The sequence below is a fragment of the Misgurnus anguillicaudatus genome, chromosome 6 (assembly GCF_027580225.2).
Source record: "Misgurnus anguillicaudatus chromosome 6, ASM2758022v2, whole genome shotgun sequence".
Lineage (NCBI taxonomy): Eukaryota > Metazoa > Chordata > Actinopteri > Cypriniformes > Cobitidae > Misgurnus > Misgurnus anguillicaudatus.
Genome location: NC_073342.2, coordinates 29042700 through 29065506, shown reverse-complemented (window position 1 = coordinate 29065506; position 22807 = coordinate 29042700). Strand labels below are relative to the sequence as shown.

General features: G+C 36.5%; 1 protein-coding gene and 1 long non-coding RNA gene across 4 annotated transcripts; one reads left to right on the top strand and one right to left on the bottom strand.

Annotated features, from left to right (window-relative positions):
* Positions 1–1423: 1423 nt before the first annotated feature.
* On the bottom strand, positions 1424–10864 carry LOC141364359 (stabilizer of axonemal microtubules 4-like). Of its 2 annotated transcripts, none has more exons than XM_073868948.1 (12): positions 10113–10264; positions 9698–9800; positions 7575–7692; positions 7345–7489; positions 4320–4383; positions 4171–4250; positions 3870–3935; positions 3625–3711; positions 3433–3513; positions 1993–2087; positions 1644–1745; positions 1424–1560 (listed from the first exon to the last, which is right to left on the bottom strand). In XM_073868948.1, exons 1-12 carry the CDS (start codon positions 10215–10217, stop codon positions 1536–1538), a joined length of 1071 nt encoding a protein of 356 aa, XP_073725049.1. In that variant the 5' UTR covers positions 10218–10264; the 3' UTR covers positions 1424–1535. The 2 variants fall into 2 exon arrangements, with proteins under 2 accessions (XP_073725049.1, XP_073725050.1); XM_073868949.1 differs by lacking the exon at positions 10113–10264 and adding an exon at positions 10618–10864 and having other exon boundaries at positions 1425–1560.
* On the top strand, positions 9972–21502 carry LOC141364360 (uncharacterized). Of its 2 annotated transcripts, none has more exons than XR_012370115.1 (3): positions 9972–10249; positions 10647–10715; positions 20841–21502. It is a non-coding gene; the product is annotated as an uncharacterized lncRNA (long non-coding RNA). The 2 variants fall into 2 exon arrangements; XR_012370116.1 differs by having other exon boundaries at positions 10142–10279.
* The last annotated feature ends 1305 nt before the right edge of the window (positions 21503–22807 follow it).

The window sequence follows — 22807 nt, the reverse complement described above, 5'->3', positions numbered from 1 at the left end:
AAAACTTTTATTCTGCTCTATAGATTAATCGCGATTAATCGTTTTGCATCCCTAATTTTTAACTTACAAAAACCTCAACATGTAATATAAGAATTTTAACAATATTTTACCGTAAATGTACATGTATAATCCCGTTGGATATCATTGAGATTTTCACTATAAAAATATAGTAATTCACATATTTTACTTTTAGAAACCGAACATTTGACTTTACATTTAGTTTTACGGTTGCGTTTCATTTATTAGTTTTTAACTGCACTTATGTCAAGCTTTTTAGAGTTTAACCAATTTACAGAACTTTACCATCACATTTGAACCTTTTTTCGTTAAAATTACGAACATTTAACAGAAATTCAAATCACCATGATTTTTTTCATATTTAAATTTTTTTTTTTAAAGCTGTGTGGTTTAAAGCAAATAAGCGACGAGTGGCAGCCGGTGACTTTTTTACAAATTCAAAATATGTGTTTAAAGTGTTGTGTGTGAGTCATCAAGTCAAAATGTGTTCGATACGTCACGGGAACCTATGTGCATCATGCGTCATGACAAAATATGTGCCTGCTGCAGACGCATCAAAAGGATTTATGATAAAAGAAACGCTCATGTTCACAAAATACTCGCAGGACACTCACTTAAAGGAACACGCCGACATTTTGGGATTTTAGCTTATTCACCGTATCCCCCAGAGTTAGATAGGTCCACATATACCCTTTTCATCTCTATGTGTGCCGTAACTATGTCTGACGCACCCACCTCTAGCCTAAATGGCTCCAGCTAACATACTACTCCCAATAAGTGACAAAATAACACCAGCATTTTCCTATTTATATGTTTTGATTTGTATAGTCACAGCGTGTACAAATAACAAGGTCATATGAGACACAGCCATCTTTTAACCGTATACATACTGGGAACTATATTCTCAGAAGTGGAAGCGTTGCTACTTGGGCGGAGTGATTTGCTGGCAGCACCTGAGAAGCCCCCGTGGTGAGGAGCACTAATCACTCCAAAAGTGAATAGAAACTGGGCCTGTCAAAATGACCAAAAATCATATATTCAAAGTCTTTTTAGGCCATGTAATATCTTTGTGTGAGGAATGGAGAAAATTTCTACCTTTATTATAGATGGAACAGAGGGAACATTATATGCATAAAAAATCTACCTTTTGTAAGCCACAGAATTTAAAGCATCAGTACTGAATGTCAGTAAATAATTTACCGTAAGATTTGAGTAAAGTATCCCTTTAAGGATTCAAGATTATATGAATTAGAAAGTATGCTCATACAAACATAGGCACCATAAATGTGCCCATATGCCAACAACCTGAGCTTTCTGTTGGTGCCACTCCTCTCTCTGCATGAATACAAACTTGTTTGCATGTGTGTGTTTATCTGCGTTTGTGTATGCATTAACATATACACACACAATCTGCTGATCAGGTTTAATGTAAATGAAATGAGATGTATCTGATCTCTGCGTTTGCATTGAAATAGATTAGACAGAAACACCAGATTTATATCTATATTTCAGGTTTATTAAGAATCTAGGATGTGATAAAACCTGTAAGAGAAACAAAAATATGATTTTATTAACACATGTTGAGGTGTATGGAAATAATGCACAGGTTTATTTTATCCGTGTACCTGTTGCGGTCTCGTCCGCTGTAACCGCTCTCTCTGTGCATCTGTACGCCTCCTTTCATCCATTCTCCTCTTTGATGCTCTACTGATGATCCATCACAAAACCTGATTTATATAAAGATGAAACCTTCATTTTAACCAATCAGAAAACACACAGCTCCAGGCTTCAACTAATCAGAAAACACTAGTGGTGGTGAGAAGCATGACCAAAATCATAATATAGCCGTTAACCTGTTTCCCCATAAAATAATTTTATTGATTATAAACAAGTTTAACCAAATGTATGATCGCATATTCATATTTTTGTTTGATTATCCACTGAAATAAACACAGACACACAGATGTGACTCACTTGCTTTGGTAATGCGTAAGAAAGTGTTGAGGGTCGACTGATGTGTGTGAAAGACTTGTGATGTTAGGAGTATTCAGGATGAATCCAGATGAGGACTGAAGAACAAAGAACAGCATCATCATCTCAGAAATCCTTCTTACAGGACCAACACTCTTAGAAAGGATGTGTTAATTTTTTACACATCATTGTGCGGTAAGCTTTTAACACATTGTGTGTAATTTTAACACATTATGTGTCATTTTGTGTTAATTTTGTGTTAAAATATAACACATGCTGTGTTAAAAGTAACACAAAATGTGTTGTTTCAAAAATAACACAGAGATGGGTGGGTTCTGCATTTAGTGTGTTGTCCCAGAATCAACACTAATGTGTTGTTTTTAACACATTCATTCTAAGAGTGAACACATACAAAAAAAAACATGAATATAAAATATTCTGAATCATCTTCTGAGTGGATAACTGGATGATGCTGATGTGAGACATTTCATCTTGTGTTTTTGTGATATAGATATTATAGCCAAGTACCTAGAAACTCAAATAACCTATAAACTTTAAAGGGGACATATAATGAGACATTTTTAAGATGTAAAATAAGTCTTTGGTGTCCCCAGAGTGTGTATGTGAAGTTTTAGCCCAAAATATCCCACAGAAAATTTATTATAAATTGCCACTTTGTAGATGTGAGCAAAAATGTGCTGTTTTTGGGTGTGTCCTTTAAAATGCAAATGAGCTGATGAAATGCAAATACTGAACACTGATAACGATGGTTTGTTGAAATTGAAACTCAATTGTGCTGTCAATTATTTTTTTCTCTCTGCACTAAAATGGCAGTGTCGTGGTTGGATAGTGCAGATTAAGCGGCAGTATTATCCCTTTCTGACATCACAAGGGGAGACAAATGTCAATTACTATTTTTTCACATGCTTGCAGAGAATGGTTTACCAAAACTAAGTTACTGGGTTGATCTTTTTCACATTTTCTGGGACCAGTGATGCGCGGATCAATGTATAAACAACCCGCACCCGACCAACGTTTTCAACTAACCCGCACGCAACTTGGACCGCAAAAAAAAATAAATAGTGTACCCGACCCACTCACTGGCACGCATTTTTTTAAAGTAGTAATTGTTTAAAATAGTTAACTGGCATCTTTATTTCAAACGACCCGCCCGACAGCGACCCGAATATCATTAAAAATATTTTGGGATGACTCGTAACGGATCAACTCGCGCATCACTGCTGGGGACCCAATTATAGCATTTAAACATGGAAAGTGTCCGATTTTCATGATATGTCCTCTTAAAAACCTAAACTAAAAAAACTTCTTAACGCTTCGATAAAAACACATTCCAGATAGTTTAAGTTGAAATGCATGTAAAAAAAAATCACAGATAAACAATAAAGAGTAGGTAGGCAATATATTAGAAAGAGTTTGTTTTACCATTGGTCCAATAGACCATCTTACTAAAGGAGATCTGGTCTTGTGTCTATTTGACTCATTGGAGTTACCCTGCGCAGACACCTGTTGAGATAAAATACTAGAAATACTGATCCTGGGTCAGAGAATTATAGTCATGGGTTAAAACACAACTTTGATATACAGAGAGAGCGAGAGAGAGCGAGAGACACTTACTGAAGTGGTCAGAGGTTTCGGTGTGTCTCTTGTGAATCCAGTGTCTCGAAGTGCACAGGAAGAAAGTTTAGGTAAAGCTTCACTGCCCTGACACACACACACACACACACACACACACACACACACACAAGTAAGCCCTAGAAACTATAATCTCATCCAAATGACACACATTTTAATAATCACAAAAAATGAAAAAGTTTTGTTGATGGACATCAGCAGAGGCCAAGAGAAACAGACAAGCGCACCTGTGGGAAAACTTTGGGCAGAAAGTCACTCCTCGTCACACTTTCCTGAATCCTACGAGCGTCGTCCTAACAACCGTTAACAACCAATTAGATCGGCATGACATCAGAAAAAGGATTTTGCTTATGCCATGTTGAATTTTAACAGTGAAGTGTATTTTAAGGCTTTTTTGGCAATGAATCACTATTTTGTGTATACTTAAATTAATAACTTAACCAAATCTTATTTACTTTGATAAAGTTTGCATTATTTTTGCATCTGTATTGTATAAAGCTTTATATACATAAAGGTGACTTTCCTCACCATGTTAATGTGATAAGGTAGGAAAGTGTTTGGCTGTAGATTGATTCCCTCGGTGTAGCCACTTTCTTCTCTGCGTCCAACTAATACACAAATCAACATTTAAATATCATTCAAAATAAACTTTGTTTGTAATTCTTATTTTTACTTACCTGAAACTCTGAGATGGTGAGGATTGTACGATTTTTTATTCTCTGACTTCCAGAAAACATTTCTCTGAGAAGACAGAATACACAGCAAAAAAATGACTTTCTTACTTAATATTTAAAAATATCTTAAAAAAAAACGTCTTAAATCAAGATGTATTTTCTTAATGAGCAAAATGACACACTGCAAAAAATTATTTTCAAGAAAACAATTTCTTAGTATTTTTGTCTTTTTTTCAGTAAAAATATCCAAAAACCCCCAAACCAAGATGCCTTTTCCCGATGAGCAAAACGATCCAAGAAAATAAGTCTAGTTTTTAAACCAAAAATATTACATTTAATTGCTTTTGTGCATAAAACAAGCCAATGGTGTAAGCAAAAAACCTTGAACATTTTTCTTAAACACTAAATTCAAGAAAAAACCAAGCAAAATTTGCTTACCCCATTGGCTCGTTTTATGCACAAAATCACTTAAATTTTATATTTTTGGTCTAAACTAGACTTATTTTCTTGGGTCGTTTTACTCATCAAGAGAAGCATCTTACAGTTGTGTTCAAAATTATTCAACCCCCAATGCTGTTAAGGGTTTTTGGGAATTTAGTGTACATTTGTAATTGTATTCAGAATGAAATCCTACAATGACTTCTTAAAGAACCATATGCAACTAAAATGACATCAATTGGTTTTGTAATATAGTAGTAAATGTTTCTTTTGTGAATTCTTCATTGACACAATTATTCAACCCCTTAAAGAACTACCACTCTGAAGAACAGAGGTTCATTGAAGTGTTTTCAATCAGGTATTGAAAACACCTGTGGATGTCAGGGAACAGCAATAAAGCCTAATAAGCACCAATTAGGCAGCTTTAAAATGACTGTGATACTCAACTCCTTCTAAACATTTACTGGTGTGGTTACAAACATGGTGAAGTCAAAAGAATGGTCCAGGAAGACAAGAGAAGAGGTGATTAATCTTCACAGGAAGGGCAATGGCTATAAGAAGATTGCAAAGATGTTAAACATACCAAGAGACACCATAGGAAGCATCATTCGCAAATTCAAGGCAAAGGGCACTGTTGAAACGCTTCCTGGTCGTGGCAGAAAAAAGATGCTAACTGCGACTGCTGTGCGCTATCTGAAGCGTAGAGTGGAAAAAAGTCCCCGTGTGACTGCTGAGGAACTGAGAAAAGATTTGTCAGATGTGGGTACTGAAGTTTCTGCTCAGACAATACGGCGCACCCTGCGTACTGAAGGCCTCCATGCCAGAACTCCCAGGCGCACCCCCTTGCTGTCTCCAAAGAATAAGAAGAGTCGACTGCAGTATGCCAAAAGTCATGTGGACAAACCACAGAAGTTTTGGGATAGTGTTCTGTGGAAAATTAGAACTGTTTGGGCCCATGGATCAACGCTATGTTTGGAGGAGGAAAAACAAGGCCTATGAAGAAAAGAACACCTTGCCTACTGTGAAGCATGGTGGGGGGTCAATCATGCTTTGGGGCTGTTTTGCTTCTGCAGGTACAGGGAAACTTCAGCGTGTGCAAGGTACCATGAATTCTCTTCAGTACCAGGAGATATTGGATGACAATGTGTTGCAGTCCGTCACAAACCTGAGGCTTGGGAGACGTTGGACCTTTCAACAGGACAATGATCCCAAGCATACCTCCAAATCCACTAGAGCATGGTTGCAGAAAAAAGGCTGGAACATTTTGAAGTGGCCATCGCAGTCACCAGACTTAAATCCGATTGAGAACCTCTGGTGGGACTTAAAGAAAGCAGTTGCAGTGCGCAAGCCTAAGAATGTGACTGAACTGGAGGCTTTTGCCCATGATGAATGGGCGAAGATACCCGTAGATCGCTGCAAGACACTTGTGTCAAGCTATGCTTCACGTTTAAAAGCTGTTTTAACTGTAAAAGGATGTTGTACTAAGTACTAAGATTGAATGTCACTTGGGGGTTGAATAAAACTGATAATGATGTGAGCACAGAAAAGACATTTGTGGTTATTTCATTATAAATGTTATGTTATATTTGTCTGACCTACACATGCCTCTTTGATGTAATTGTAAGCAGGATGACTGAATGATCAAAATCAATGTCAAACCGGCCAAAACAATCAATTTCAGTTGGGGTTGAATAATTTTGAACACAACTGTAGTTGAAGAATTTTTAGATATTTTTACTGAAAACAAGACAAAAATACTAAGAATTTTTTTTCTTGAAAATAATGTTTTGCCGTGCATAAGAAAAAAATCTGCCAATAGGGTAAGAAAAAAATCTTGAAATAAGTTAAAGACTTAATTCAAGAAACATTTTTGGCAGATTTTTTTTTGCTTGTTTTAAGCACAAATTCGCTTAAATTGTTTATTTTTGTCTAAAAACTACACTTGTTTTCTTAGGTCATTTTGCTTATCAAGACAACACACTTTCATTTAGGAAATTTTAGATATTTGTACTGACAAGACAAAAATACTAAGTAAGAAAGCCATTTTTAGCAGTGTAAGTGGGCACACTGCAAAAAATGATTTTCAATAAAACATTTTCTTAGTATTTTGTCTTGTTTTCAGTAAAAATATCCTTAAAAAATTCAGTAAAAATTCTTAAATTAAGATGCTTTTTCTTGATGAGCAAAACAACCCAAGAAAATAAGTTTTTAGACCAAAAATATCAAATTTAAGTGAATTTGAGCATAAACAAGCAATGGGGTAAGCAATTTTTTCTTGAATTTAGTGTTTAAGAAAAATATTTTTTGCTTACCCCATTGGCAGATTTTTGTGCTTGTTTTATGCACAAAATCATTTTAATTTGATATTTTTGGTCTAAAAACTAGACATAATTTCTTGGTTCGTTTAGCTCATCAAGAAAAAGCATCTTAATTTAAGAATTTTTAAATATTTTTTTACTGAAAACAAGACAAAAATACTAAGAACATTTTTCTTGAAAATAATTTTTTTGCAGTGTAAGTGTGTGTGTTTAAACAGTACAGTACTTTGGAGATTGGCTGTGTTAATGTATTAATGTATGTTGGCTCGCACCGCTCTTGGCTGAGAGTCAAGCTGTAAATATCCACTCTCTCTGAGTTTGGTCCCGGAGCAGGACAGAGCCTCTTTCCCAACGGGAAGAACCATACGCCGGTAATGACGCTTAGATTGCGACTCAAAGCTGTCTGACAGAGAAAGGCTAAGAGAAAATAAAATGTGAATCTAAAATGAAGGTTTAAAGTGCATGTGTGATTTACAGTACAGGTAAACATAATCCAACATACCCAAACTGTGGATTGTCATAGTGGTCCAGGCTGGAACTGTAGTAAAGGACGGGTCGGTGGTTTGCACAATAACCCGTCCCAGAATGATGACCCAGACACGGCTGGAAAAACTCCTTACCTGGACAACAATGGATGACAATCTCATTTCCTACAGCACAAAAATATCTCACGATATACAATTACAGTTGTATCTAATCGTCAAATAAGTGTGAATGTGTTATTCACAAATACATAAGTATTTTAACTGAGTGAGTGAGAAATTTTTATAATAAATAAGTATTTTAGTTATTACTATAATAATTAATAATGTTTAATAATTAATATAATTAAAATGATTGTTTTTATGTTTGATGGAAAAGATTTTCAATTGTATTATAATTGTTTACAACTATAGACTCTCAGACAACCCCAGAGCCAAAATATAAAATATAATATGTTATAATAACCTTAATTAATGTACCACATTATTCATATAATTTTTTTATAACGTTTTTACAGTATATAACTTAAATCTATATCAGGGCTAGTCAACTGGCGGCCTGCGGGCCAAATGCGGCCCTCCAATCATCTTTATCTGGCCATATTTGTCTGATTTAAAATCAGCATGGTTACTTTTACCTTTCCACTGTACATGACAAATGATGGACGATAAACTGGAAGAAGAGTCGTGAAGAGGTTGTGTGGGGTTCCAACCATCTGTGGGTGTGTAATAATTATCTGATCCAATTTGAGCTTTGTTTGGATGCATTAAAAAAAGTAAACTTTTGCAACTACACTGCATGTGACAAGCCGACCGGAAGTGATGCATTTCAGTGTGTCCCAATCAAAACACTGTGTGCAAGGTAAAAAAATATTAATCGTTTTTTGTTTAACTTTATCAGTAACGCTTGAATCCTTTGAAAACGATTGATTACTGAAGAGTAACTTATTAAGTATAAATATATTCGTAGATTGAAGGCTCTATTGCTGGAATGAGCTTCTCGCCCATATTGACACGGATTACAATTAAAGCGAAATTTCATTATGACTGCCACAAGGGGGCGAACTCCAACAGTCGCATCTGAATGTAGTGTACAATGGAAAGGTGGGTTAGCCTTTATATCTTTAAAATATAAAAAAACATGAATTGCAATTTTAGTGATTACACTGCAAAAAATTATTTTCAAGAAAAAAATTCTTAGTATTTTTCAGTAAAAATATCCAAAAATTCTCAAATTAAAAATGCCCCCTCCTGATGAGCAAAACAACCCAAGAAAACAAGTCTAGTTCCTAGACCAAAAATATCAAATTTAAGTGATTTTGTGCATAAAAAAAGCAACAAAAAAAAATCTGCCAATGGGGTGAGCAAAAAAATCTTGAACATTTTTCTTAAACACTAAATTCAAGAAAAATTCAAGAAAAAATTGCTTACCCCATTGGCAGATATTTGGCTTGTTTTATGCACAAAATCACTTAAATTTGATATTTTTGGTCTAAAAACCAGACAAATTTTCTTTGGTTGTTTTGCTCATCAAGAAAAAGTATCTTACTTTAAGAACTGAAAACAAGACAAAAATACTAAAAAAATTTTTCTTGAAAATAATTTTTTGCAGTGTAGGAGAAGACTGGCTATATGTTATGAATATTTGAAATGTAACAATTTATGAAAGTTAAACAGTTATAAACAAAAGAAGTTTAAGAGCTCTGCATTAAAAATACGTGTTGATTATTTACACTTGCACTTTTTTGTTAAACTTTTTTGTTTCATACTTTTAACATTTGGCTCTTGCAATGTTAAAATGCAATTGTTTTTAAAATATTAAAAAAGAAAAGTTTTCAGTAATTAAAAGGCAAAATACTGGATACAAGAAGTGTGCATCTTTTTTTGAAAATGCATGTTATTTAATATATATTCTATAACAAAAACAACAAAAGTTATGACATATAATAATAATAATAATAATATATAATAGCTAAAAGTAAAAAATATATACACAAGGTATAAAAGGGTAAGAGTTTGGCAGGCATCACAATTACTATTTTAAAATCTGGCCCTCGAAGAAGAGTAGTTGAAGACCCCTTGTCTATATGTTTTAGGTTTACATAATAGACAGTATTGTATATGTCCATGTGTGTGATCTCACCATATGAGTGTCTGTATGAGGTACAGTAATGGTCAAGACCGATGTTGGTCAAGCGGCCTGTTGGTCTGCTTGTTTCCAAAAATCCAACCATCGCTGACAAGCACTAAATAATACCCATAACAAACACAAAAATACACATAAAGGATGTTAAACTACAGACCATTGCTATACTGTTATGTGATCTGTCACATTAAACCCCACTCAAAATAATGAACAATGTCAATACAAAAATCTCCTTACTTTTACCTCTATATTACGTCACTTAAATGCGCACCTGAAGTTCCGTTCAACAACAAACCAAACTTTTTAATATTATTTTTTATTATTTAGTCTTGCAGTTTAATATTGTACAGTTCAATGACGTTTTATTTAAAAAAAAAAATAGATGGCAAGAGTTTTAAATAAAACCTGTTACCTGGCTGTCGTCCCTCCGCGCGTGCCCGTGCCAAACCACACCCCCGCGCTTTCTTCTGTCGGTCTTTACCATGACAACAACCGCAGGGGGGTCATCATGTGACATTGTGAAAAGTATCGTGTGACACGAGGAGTGAGGTGACGACTTTCTCACAAGATGTACAAGATGTAAATGTGATTTTCATAATAATGATGGAAATTAGCTTAGTTAGCTAGCTGGCTAGCTAGATGTATAGATCCTCAGACAGATAATAGACAGATAAATAGATGAATTATGGATGAGGCAACACGACACACAGACAGATGTGTTATAGATAAATGACACTAATGTATTGATTTAGCAAATTGCATGATATGCTTAAAAACATTTTGGATGGATAGCTCACAAAACACAAGGAGGCTAATAATCTCGTCTGTCTTTTAATAAATAAATAAAAACATAGTGTAAAAATCTTATAAGCCTGTGTGTTTTAATATACTCCATCTGCTCTCGCTTTATTTCATACCTTCATTAATCTTTTTTTCTGACTCTTAGATGTTGGACGTCATCAGGTGTTATCATCTGACGTCATGTACACGGAGAATTCAGCAGCTCTTCATTCAGGTGACTATGCATTCATTCGACCACAGGGTGGCGCTGTTGATCTGTTAAACCCTTTATACTTGCCCTGTCACATCAACATGATGTTCCTGTGAAACTCTTTAAGTGCAACAAGATCCCAGGCACATTTAATAAACTGCACACACTGTTCGAAATCACCATGACCCCTGCCACGAGAGAAGCAATAATGCATTATGATGCTCGCATCATTTTCAGGCTTGAAAAGATAAAGTCAAATCCATCATAACAACGGCCATCACCGAACCCCCCGGTTCACCTCACTTTCCCATTATTTCTCGATCACCTTCACTGACAGGGCGTTTGCTCTCCTACATCCCATTGAATAAATGTGAAACATCCCTGCTGTAGGGCGACCTGTCACCTGCAACTTATTGAGCGGCACGTGTAAGCATGGCTGACCTAGCGAATAACGACAACGGTGCATTCACCCAAACGCCTCGGTGATGTGTCCATGACCTCAAAGCTCTCTCTTCCAGACAATGATGAATCAGATTAAGCTTTGTGGCTGGGGAGTCACATGCAATAGAAATTAAACTTTAAGCGTGAGAATCGCAAAGGGTAAATAGATGTAATTTTTGTTGATCTTATCTTTGCCCTTTACCTGCCCAAAAATACCAGCTTCCAAAATAATCATGGTTGTCAAGGCTGACGTGTTAACCTGAAAATTGCATTTACATTTATGCATTTGGCAGACGCTTATTCAAGTTTTGTCATTACGTCGTGTTTTCTCTTGGAATGAAACCCATAAAGTTTTGCAATGCTAGTGCAATTGACAGGGTTCCCACAAGTCCTTGAAAGTTTGTGAACCTGGGGAAAAAAATTCAAGGGCCTCTGAAGTTTTTAAAAATATACATACTTTGTGCTTACATGCTTGAATCTATTTTATGCAAGAAGTTTTCTGAAAAAAAAATCCATATTATTCCCTGTGTAGTGTAGGATAATATCATAAAATTCCAGACTTTATAAGCACACGTGCTAAACTGTTCACTTTAATTGCTTATATCTTCTGTATGCGAATGCTGATTCATACCAAAATGCTTTTTTGCATAGTTGTGTTTGACACATGAAAATGTCTCTGGTTACGTATGTAACTGTTGTTCCCTGAGAAGGGAACGAGACGCTGCGTCTCTCTTGTCATACTTCCTGCGTCCCTGTATCGCCGTCTTTGGCAATATTTCAGGTAGCGATATACTTTCTGGCTCCCGCGTCACCCTGTCTTTGTCGTTAAGCCTCACCATCACAAAAAAATTCAGACGCACTTACCCCTGGAGGTGTCCCCAAAGTGTCACCGCAGTGACGCAGCGCAAGTTCCCTCAAAAGGGAACTGTAACAATGTATCTTAAAAGGTAACACAATGTAACCTTGCTTTTACTTGAAATGTGTCCCCGCATTAAGTCCTTGAATTTGAGGGTATTGGACCTGGAAAGTCCTTGAAAGGTCCTTGAATTTGAAGTTAACTAAGGTGTGGGAACCCTGAATTGAGCTACGTCAACTACACTGCATTCAGTAATAAGGGCCAGCGATGCTACCTCATGCATTCGTCTGTCAGTCATATTTGATAACATCTCGACTGCAGACAGACCGTCACACTCGGGACGGGAACACTGTGTTCCAATCACTCACCCAGAAGCCATTTAGTTTTATTTTGGCATGGCTGATCTCTTTAGTAAAGACCGTCACCAGTGATTGACAACTGCCACAAATGACAACGGCAACCATTTATATCTGCCTTCTTCGACTAATAGCAAAAATGACTTTTAGTGTATGAAGCGAAGGCCTCATGATTATATTTTCCATCCCAAAGCCTGACAGAGTGCCAAAATCTCTTTCTTATTTTCCAACTTCAACCACAAATGACATGCTGTGCTTTGCTGTCATGATCAGATATGACAGTGGAGTCAGAAGATGCATCTTTGTAATGAAACTGTCTTTTGAAAAAAGCTGAAATTGACACCAGTCATCATAGAAACGTCTAAAGGAACTACATTTCCCTTCAGCTACGTGCTCAGCACAAAGAAATGCAATATAAGCAAGATGATCTGTAGCAGAAGAAAAATGCTTTCTTTAGACATATATGAGTGATTATATAATTGCAAGTACATTTGGTGTCCAAAGTCATTATTTCTCTGCTTTTTACAAATGGTTATATTTTTTATTATTTTAATAATTAGGTATGTTTACATGCAACCAAATAATCCATATTGATGGCTTAATCAGATTGAAAGCCTTCATGCAAACACCATAATCAACGATTGAGGTCGATCGTATGCAAATTTTGATCGTATTTAAAGCAACACCAAAGAGTTTTTTTTACCTTAAAATAACGTTTTCAAAAAAGTTTCAGTGGTTCATCCACTCAAAACAGGGTGAATGGCACTTTCACATTCGCTTTGCAGCCCTCTATTGGCCAAAACCGCAATAAAGAAGTTTCCAACGTCGGGTCGTGGTCCTGTAGTTCGAGTGAAAATTATAAAAACGTGCTTTACGGCAGACCTACAATCCAATCAGAGCCAGCTATGCTGCAGTATTTACGACAGGGGTAATGGACAATTACCCTTCTAACCTGTAGGGGGAGCAAAGAGCAAAAACTCTTTAGCGTTGCTTTAAAGGGATGGTGTAGTTCGATCTGTGATCCGATCAGCAGGAGAAAAGTAAGCATGTAAACGCATGAATCGTAGTATTTTCTCAATCAAATGCAAAAATACCTTGTGCACATGTGCAGAAGAATTGTGCTTGTGTCTAATATTTACCTCTTATTTGCATATCACATGATTCTCGTTACAGAAACATGCAATAGCAAGGCAACACGCATTATTAAAGGAATATTCCATTTTCTTAAAAGAAAAATTAAGATAATTTACTCACCACCATGTCATCCAAAATGTTGATGTCTTTCTTTGTTCAGTCGAGAAGAAATTATGTTTTTTGAGAAAAACATTGCAGGATTTTTCTCATTTTAATGGACTTTAATAGAGCCCAACATTTAATACTTAACTCAACACGTTTTTTTCAACGGAGTTTCAAAGGTCTATAAACAATCCCAAACGAGGCATAAGGGTCTTATCTAGCGAAACGATTGTCTTTTTTGAAAGGAAAAATAAAAAATATGCTCTTTTAAACCACAACTTTTCGTCTAGGTCCAGTCCAGCGCGACCTAACGTAAATGCGTAGTGACGTAGGGAGGTCACATGTCACATATATAAAACGCACATTTGCGGACCATTGTAAACAATAAACTGACACAAAGACATTAATTAGTATCAGTCCACATACAACAACGTAGGAACAGTCCTCTTTCAACACACTTGTAAACACTGGGGCGGAGTTTAGCGTTCGTCTTCTGTGACCTCTTGACGTCATGACGTATTGCGTGGGGTCAGCTGGCGCATCACGACCGGATCTAGACGAGAAGTTGTGCTTTAAAAGTGTATATTTGTTATTTTTCTTGTCAAAAATGACAATCGTTTTGCTAGATAAGACCCTTATGCCTCGTTTGGGATCATTTATAGTCATTTGAAACTCTGTTGAAAAAAACTGTTACGTGCTGAGTTAAGTATTAATTGTTGGTGTCTATTAAAGTCCATTAAAATGAGAAAAAAGCGTACTTCTTAAAGGGATATTCCACTTTTTTGAAAATATGCAAATTTTCCAGCTCCCCTAGGGTTAAACATTTGATTTTTACCATTTTGGAATCCATTCAGCTGATCTCCCGGTTTGGCGCTAGCACTTTTAGCATAGCACTGCGTCATAAACTGAAAACCACGCCCACTGGGGGGAAAACAATCCATCCGTCTCCATTGACTTTGTATTGCGACAGGCTGCCTCCTTGTCATTTCTGGCTTATAACAAAAACAGAATAATGCCTAAAAGCTGCTGTGTGACAAGGTGCACAGCTTACAAGCCAAAAAAAACTGAAATAAGTTTTTATAAGCTGTCGACCCCAAAAAAACGAGCGTTTAAAGACTTTTCATAGTACTACTATTAGTAGAACTGCGCCCACTAGAGGGGAACGTAGTCGGCGATCCACTTTTTTCTCCTTAAAGGCTGCTCGACAGCTTATAAAAACGTATTTTTGGGATTTTTGGCTTGTTAGCTGTACACATTGTCACACAGCAGCTTTTAGGCATTATTCAGTTTTTTGTTATAAGCCAGAAATGACAAGGAGGCGGCCTCTTGCAATACAAAGTCAATGGAGACGGTTGGATTGTTTTCCCCCCGGTGGGCTTGGTTTTCAAATTAGCATCACTGCACTCTATCTCTATGGCAGGGGACTATTTTCGGTCAGTGCGTAATATCACTACGCCTGCGCAGCCATGTTACATCAGCAAAGTCCTTGATTATTACGCCAGTAAACATGATCATCATAAGACATTACAGGCCATAACAATGTTAAGTAATATTTTATCTAAATGAAACTTTACAGACAATATTATATTGCTATGGCCTGTCACATCTTGTGAGCATGACAATTATTACAAATATAACCATTTGAAAATAGCATAATAATAATAATGACACTGGACACCATGTACCTGCAATTACATAATCAATCACCCATAAACTGTACACACGTTTGGGAAACTAAAGCGAAGACTTTGTATGTTGCATCCATGAGATATAGAAGAAATAAACTTATCGATGTAATAAAAGATGATGGCTTAAAAACAACATTTTCCATAACCTTTGGAATAAATGTGCTTTGATATTTTTAAACTTCTTAGTGTGTTGTGTTGTGTGTGAATGTAATCTCCAGTTTAAACTCAGCTCTGTTGTGGAAGATCAATCATTCTTGTGTGTTTGTTTTGCTTTAGGCTTTGACAGAAACAGTTTCTCTCTCTCCTTTCAAACCGCCTCCATTTTCTTCTTATACATTTCTTATCACATTGGCAGCATTTAGCTTGCTGGTATGAAATGTCAAGCAGTAACATCTACAGTACATATTTATGCATGTACATTTTTGGGTGAACTTCAGGAAAACTATAGAGAAAACGGTAACACTTTATTTTACGGTGTATTTGTCACATGCAAAATGTAATTATTTTAGTAATAACAGTTAATTATGCATAATTACATGCAACTAACCCTAAACCAAATCCTAACCCCAACCCTATAGTAAGTACATGTTGTTAAAGGACAAGTTGGGTATTTTACACGTAAAGCCCTGTTTTCAGATTGTTTATGATGAAATAGAACAGTTTTGACTGAAATTTCGACATATGCGTCTGCCCCGAGAATTTTCGGGTGTTTGTTGTATCACCTCCCACCTCTACAATGGGTGTATAGGTGCACTGGAACAATCCTTCCTAAAATGCATTAAACTAGGGCTGAAACGATTCATCGAGTTACTCGATTTACTCGATTCAAAAAATCCCTCGAGGCAAAAATTCTGCCTCGAAAGCCTCGTTAAATTCCTATGACGCGCACTACACGCGCCAAGATCTGATTCACACGGACCGTTGTTCAATGTTCAGGAAGCACATCATAAGGCGTGGTTCATTTTGAATTTAGTTGGCGCGAGTGCGGAGCGAATATGTCCATAAACGGCAGAGAGAGACTGTCTAAAGTTTGGGATCATTACATTCAGCATCTTAACTGAAAACATCCACTGCTGTTTCACCAAGCGTCGATGAAACAAGGTAACGTAGCTTCCGCTGATTTTAATCCCATACTGTATTTGTAGCGATGTCGTTATGCGGTTTGACTAGATATGATGTTTAGCTTTGATGTTTTTAAGGAGTAAACGTATTCACGTTCAATTGCAGGACAGTATAGATTAAAAAAGAACCCCTTGACACACACGCATGCACTTTACAGGTGTGTGTACCAAAAAACGGCACCACAGTGCAATCATATATGGGCAACTTGTAATCTGACATATTTTGTTCAATAATAATAATCTCTGTCTTATTGGAGTTTAGCAAAAGGAAGTTATTCTCTCTCACGCGAGTCAGACCGATCGCGCAATGCATCACATATGCTTAAACTTATGTAGCCACGCAACAATAATTTCAGCATGCATTCACTGTAACGTTATACAGCGGGAGGTGATGTTGTGATTTTTCGAACGGATTCTTAACCTAAAATGCACCGCAATGCAAGTGATGCAAACCAAATGCAGCGTTCTATTGAAAAGTAATGTATGTATTTCTGCAGTACCAAAATGCATTGAAGCAACTGAACGTCTGACTGGGGTGTCACTCTTCCTCATGCACAGAACGCGTGCACACGCACAAACACAAGTGCACGTTCGCGCATACACACAGGTTGTTACCATAGCAAATAGGCTCACCCCAGAAATGATATATTATATGTTAAAAGCCTAATGGTAAATGCTGCAGGTGTAGAAATGTACATAAACCAGATATTTACTTTGATGTCAGGGCTAGATTACAGCATGAAACCTGTTGTGCATATTAATAAATTAAAGTGTTTAATTGTTGGCACTGGCACTTATAAACACTAAACGGGTAAAAAATTGAAATAAATAGGCTTATTTCTTGGAGCCAAATACCTCTGGTTTTTTTAGAAATAAAAGCCAAATGCTTGAACATTTTACAGCCAAGTCATTTTCGTTATGCATTATTTGTTTTGGTTGTTTAAAAACACACAAAAAAATTATCCGATTACTCGATTAATCGATCGATTCAGTGCTAGATTAATCGATTACAAAAAGAATCGATAGCTGCAGCCCTACATTAAACTTTCGTTTTTCAAAGACGTGAAACTCACCGAGTGGTCAGCGGTGTTCACTGATATGCTCATACAAAAATCGCTGCAAAAGATGCTTTCCAACAGGTGTTTTAGCATTCGTTGTTAACTTGTGGACCTATTTTTTCAAACGCCTCACATCCGTACATTCTGCTGCTTAGAGCTTTAATATTAGACACTCCAGCCCAGATGGTGGCGCTAATCCGCCATTGCCAATGCAAGAATACAAACAAAGTTCCCGGCCCGGAGTAATACCATACTTCACAGCACATCTAATACAAGTCAATGGAGTTGCCAAAAACTACGATAAAACCTGTTGGAAAGCATCTTTTGCAGCGATTTTTGTGTGAGCATATCAGTGAACACCGCTGACCACTCAGTGAGTTTCACGTCTTTGTAAATGAAAGTTTTTAGGAAGGATTGTTCCTGTGCACCTATACACCCATTATAGAGGTGGGAGGTGATACAACAAACACCCGAAAATTCTCGGGGCAGCATCATATTTCCAAATTTTAGTCAAAACAGTTCTATTTCATCATAAACAATCTGAAATCAGGGCTTTAAGTGTAAAAGACCAAACTTGTCCTTTAATGATTACTTATTACTTAAATGTATAATTACACTGTAACAATGATGTCGTAAAATAAACTGTGACCAAGAAAACTTAGTAAACACATTTTATAACATGTTACAATAAGTTTATATTTTGTTAAAGTGCATATTTCATTGCTAAAACCGTTATTTTGTGTTTGCATAGTTTATGCTTCAAAAAACACATTATTTTCCACATACAGTACATTTTCGTAGCTTCAGATATCCCTGCCTTACTCAAACGCTTTGATTTTGTACGAAACTCATCGATTTGAAAAGCGCTGTGTCATTGGTCTGTGATTTATACGTTGTGATTGATCTGAATACCGTTGACGTCAGCAGGAAATGTGACGCTCCTTACCATGTTTGAAAGATTTGGTCACAATGCAATGCTAACAGGAGTTAACCTGCAGGCTGTGAGTCCGAAGCAGGAGGAATTATGATAATGACCCAGGAAGTAAACTGTTGCCTACAATCCGTGTGTTTGTTGTAGTCCAAGAAAAGAGATTTACGTTGGAGACGATAACTCGCATCATCGTTTACTTTGGGGTTTGTACCTTTTGCATATCGATAACATGTACAAATACACACTTACACACCAAAGGAAATGTAAAATCGTTAATCGGAACATAATTGCTCTTTAACATTATTAAATGCATTAGCTACCTAGAGGGCACACGACTCCAGGCCGAATCTGCACCAAAGTCAGCAGCTTTTGTACGGATTTGGCCCGGAGTCTTCTGCTGTATGGGTATTAACTAATAATGCTGTAGAAGTATATTTTTCATTGTTTGTTCATGTGACCTCCCACTGCGAAAAGTGACGTCGGAATTACGTCTTTTTCATGTAATTTTTGGACGTCCAAATCCGGTCCATAAAAGGGGTTGTTTTGTAACGCCAGGCGACGTCTTTTTTTTGACGTCTTCTGCACGTCTAAATGTTTACATCCGTAGGAGCTTCGTGTAAGGAGAAGAGACATAAAAAAAGCGAAAAGGATTGTCTCCACACTTCACCCATCCATTGCAACACCGAAACACTTCAGTCATTTCCTGCCAGCCGTGAGATTCGAACTTCCGATCTCTGGGTTACAAGCAAGTCTCGCTAACCACTCGGCCACACGGCCATACCTTAGCAAACTTTTATTTTAAAATAACGAACTACACATTTAATTACAGATTTTTAATTGTACATTTAGATGAATTTGTATATAAATAAAGAAAGCAGAAAAAACAGTACTGTATAAATAATATAGACTATTCGTAAGTATTAATCATGTTTGTACAATAATGCTGATATTTGTAAATAAACACATTTTTATAGGCTTAATCATGTAATATAGACATGGGTATGTCATAGACATCCAAAGAATCACCCAGTTCAAAAGTCAAATGTTGCCCGTAAATATGACGTCCAAAAAATTACCCAGTTCAAACATCAAATGTTGCCGTAAATATGACGTCCTAATGACGTCCAAAAAATTACCCAGTTCAAACTCAAATGTTGCCCGTAAATATGGCGTCCTAATGACGTCCAAAAAATTACCCAGTTCAAACTCAAATGTTGCTCGTAAATATGACGTCCAAAAAATTACCCAGTTCAAACATCAAATGTTGCCGTAAATATGACGTCCTAATGACGTCCAAAAAATTACCCAGTTCAAACATCAAATGTTGCCGTAAATATGACGTCCTAATGACGTCCAAAAAATTACCCAGTTCAAACTCAAATGTTGCCCGTAAATATGACGTCCTAATGACGTCCAAAAAATTACCCAGTTCAAACTCAAATGTTGCCCGTAAATATGATGTCCAAAAAATTACCCAGTTCAAACATCAAATGTTGCCGTAAATATGACGTCCTAATGACGTCCAAAAAATTACCCAGTTCAAACTCAAATGTTGCCCGTATATATGACGTCCAAGTAGGGTCATGGTTGGACGTTCAAATAGTGGACTTAGTTTGTACGTCGAATACATGTCCAGAATTGGTCATGGACCGACGGACCCAATATAGACATGATCTGCACGTCTATCCGACGTCCTGTGTTTAGTGAGCTAATCCATAATATTGAACCAAAAACAAACCCTAGAAACCCTAAAATTCACTAAAACATATAAACATACACATGCATTTATCAATGACTCAAATCTATAATCTATTTCTTTCCTCTTTCATCTTCTCTGGGTGTGTACAATGATTTCAGCAGCTCTTCTCTTCTCTGCACGTTTGCATTTTCACACGTTTGCCTGTCTCTTTATTCCTCTCTCTCCATCTGTCCTGGTGGCTGCTGCGGTGTCTGGACACGTTATCAAGAAATGTCTTGTCAAAACAGATAATGCTTGTCTCTTTCCTAACATACAGTAAATGTGGAGAGTGAGACAGAGAAAACAGAAAGACCAGAGAGAGAAACAGACTTTGGCTTACACATTTAAAGAGAAAGACACGTTTCTATTCATGTGCCACAGAACGAAAGTTTTCAAGCATAGGCATGGAGAGTGAATTACACGTCAGTGAATCTGAATTTGCCCTGTGCACGCTTCAGTAGAGAGAAGTGAATTGGAAACAGTTAATAAGAGCGAAACCAAAGTAAATTCAGTTTTAGGTCTCTCTTGACATTGTGCAAACACTGTTTAACTTTTTAAACGCTTTTTAAGCTTGTGCTACACTAGGTCCTGAACCCAAAACAGTTTTTCTATTGCATCACTGCAGGAACATCTACCACCTTTATTTTTAAAAGTGTATGGTTTACATACGAACACATTTACTGTAGCACTCCAAACTAAACTGACTTTGTATTTATAAATGCAGTCAATGAAAAGCAGTTGGCAGAAAGCAAAGGGAACGGGAGAGACAGACGGAGAGAGCGAGGTGTGGATGAAGGTGTGGATGGAGTGCGTCTAATATTAGTCCTCAGTGATGTCACAGCGTAGCTCCTGCCGTGCCGGCTGGATTTGGACGTGCGCTATGATTCAGAAGGGGGCGAGAACTTGGCATCTAGTCTGCAGGAACCTGGAACACAATGTGCCTTATTCGCTGCATGATGCCTCCTTTTTCTTTTTATTTACTTCTGCACAATTCTCCACAATTTTGCATCCTCCTCTTTACTCATCCTTTTTCTATGCAGCATGTCATTCAGCCATTTGGACACATCTCAGCTTGAAAATGTCACAACCCACCGGCATGCTGTCCATCGCGTGACAAACACATTCACCCTCCTATTGATGGTGACCAACATGGTTGGGATTTTGTTTTTATTTTTATATTTGGTTCCATTAACGGTTCCTGCATTCGTCTGCTGATGTGGACAGAACAGGGTAATAAAATATACATTATAAAAAAGGCAATTGTATTAAGCAACAATTATCATAGCTGAATTTTTTTTTTTTACATTTTGTTTACCAAAAATTGTACATTTCCCTTCCTCAAAACTACTACAGCAACACTATCTCAAGGCATTTCCTGGTTTAGTCACAAAATTTTTTTTTTTGTGTGTCAATGAACACAAATGTTTTTTTTTTCGTTTTACTCAGCACAAATTTCTATATATTGTTTTTCGTGTCCCCAACCACAACTTTCTTTTTCGTTTCATTTTATGCACTTTTTTCTATTTTTAAACCATTGCTGCTTGGGGTTAGATTTGGGGCTTTGGGTTGGGATGTCTGAAATGTAACAAAGTTGTTCTAACCCCAACCCCAGCGACTAAAAAAATTGAAGGAAAAAAACATAAACCAATACATAAAATAACACAAAATAAATATATAAATTATTTTGTGACTATACCACCTTGAGACTATACCACCTTGAGGGTTGACTACAGAGGCAGGATAGTTACATTTAACGAGAATCAGAACTTTAAAATTCCTTAAAATTCCCAATCTTAGATTAAAATGCTTTAAAGCTATTTGTTTATTTGAGTCTCTCTTACACACAGTCACTGGCAAACCATGGCAAATGAATATGCTACGTTAAAATTAATAACACACTCAATCTGAATATTACTTGAGCATGCAAGCAATTTCAAATGAATTACCTTGCATGGTAATAAATTCATCATTATTGCAAATTATTCATTGGTGCATTCCACATATTGACAATTACACTATTAATATTGCAGAACCACATTAAATACATCTGAACGTCACCTCCGTCAAAAATGAGATGAACCGAACACTCTTAGCATGTTTTATACATTCATCATATACTTTCGCTTCAAATCTGCTTAATCCTTGCCTTAGGCCATTCAGAAATACCACTTTGTTGGCAGAAACGATTTTTTTAGCAAAGTCCTCTAAGTACATGAAAGAAGAATTGGATCAATGAATCAGATTTCAATTAAGGAGCTGCAAGTTTACTGAATATATATATAGTGGCGATTTTTGTACTTTTGCAGCAAAAGACAGAGTCAGATTTTGTTTAATAAAAATGAAATTACTAAAGTGACATTTATGAAAATAAGACATTTCAATTACTGACTTATAACCTCTTCATTTCTATTAAAGTAGAATTACTGAACCAAAACATGAGAGTGATAAAAAAATATTTAGAAGAAAACATGTCAGACGCTTTTTCATTGTATAGTACCCCACGGGTTGGATCAGGTCAGCTTACTTTTGGGGGCTTTTCCACTGGGTAAGGTACATAGTACCCAATAGACCTGTTTGAGTCGCGACTCACTCGGATCTTTAACCCGGATCTTTAAATTAACTCATGAGTCGCGAGTCTCTAGTGTCATTTACCCGGATCAGTTGAGTCCTACTACAATTCAATGTAAAACC

What these genes read in the sequence shown, in the direction of transcription:
- LOC141364359 (XM_073868948.1), bottom strand. Translation starts at nt 10,217, where the DNA reads ATGTCACATGATGACCCCCCTGCGGTTGTTGTCATGGTAAAGACCGAC. An exon ending in TTGACTCTCAGCCAAGAGCG is followed by an intron (nt 4,384 to 7,344) that starts GTGCGAGCCAAC and finishes CTGTCTTCTCAG; the next exon opens with AGAAATGTTTTCTGGAAGTC. An exon ending in CGAAACCTCTGACCACTTCA is followed by an intron (nt 3,514 to 3,624) that starts GTAAGTGTCTCT and finishes TTATCTCAACAG; the next exon opens with GTGTCTGCGCAGGGTAACTC.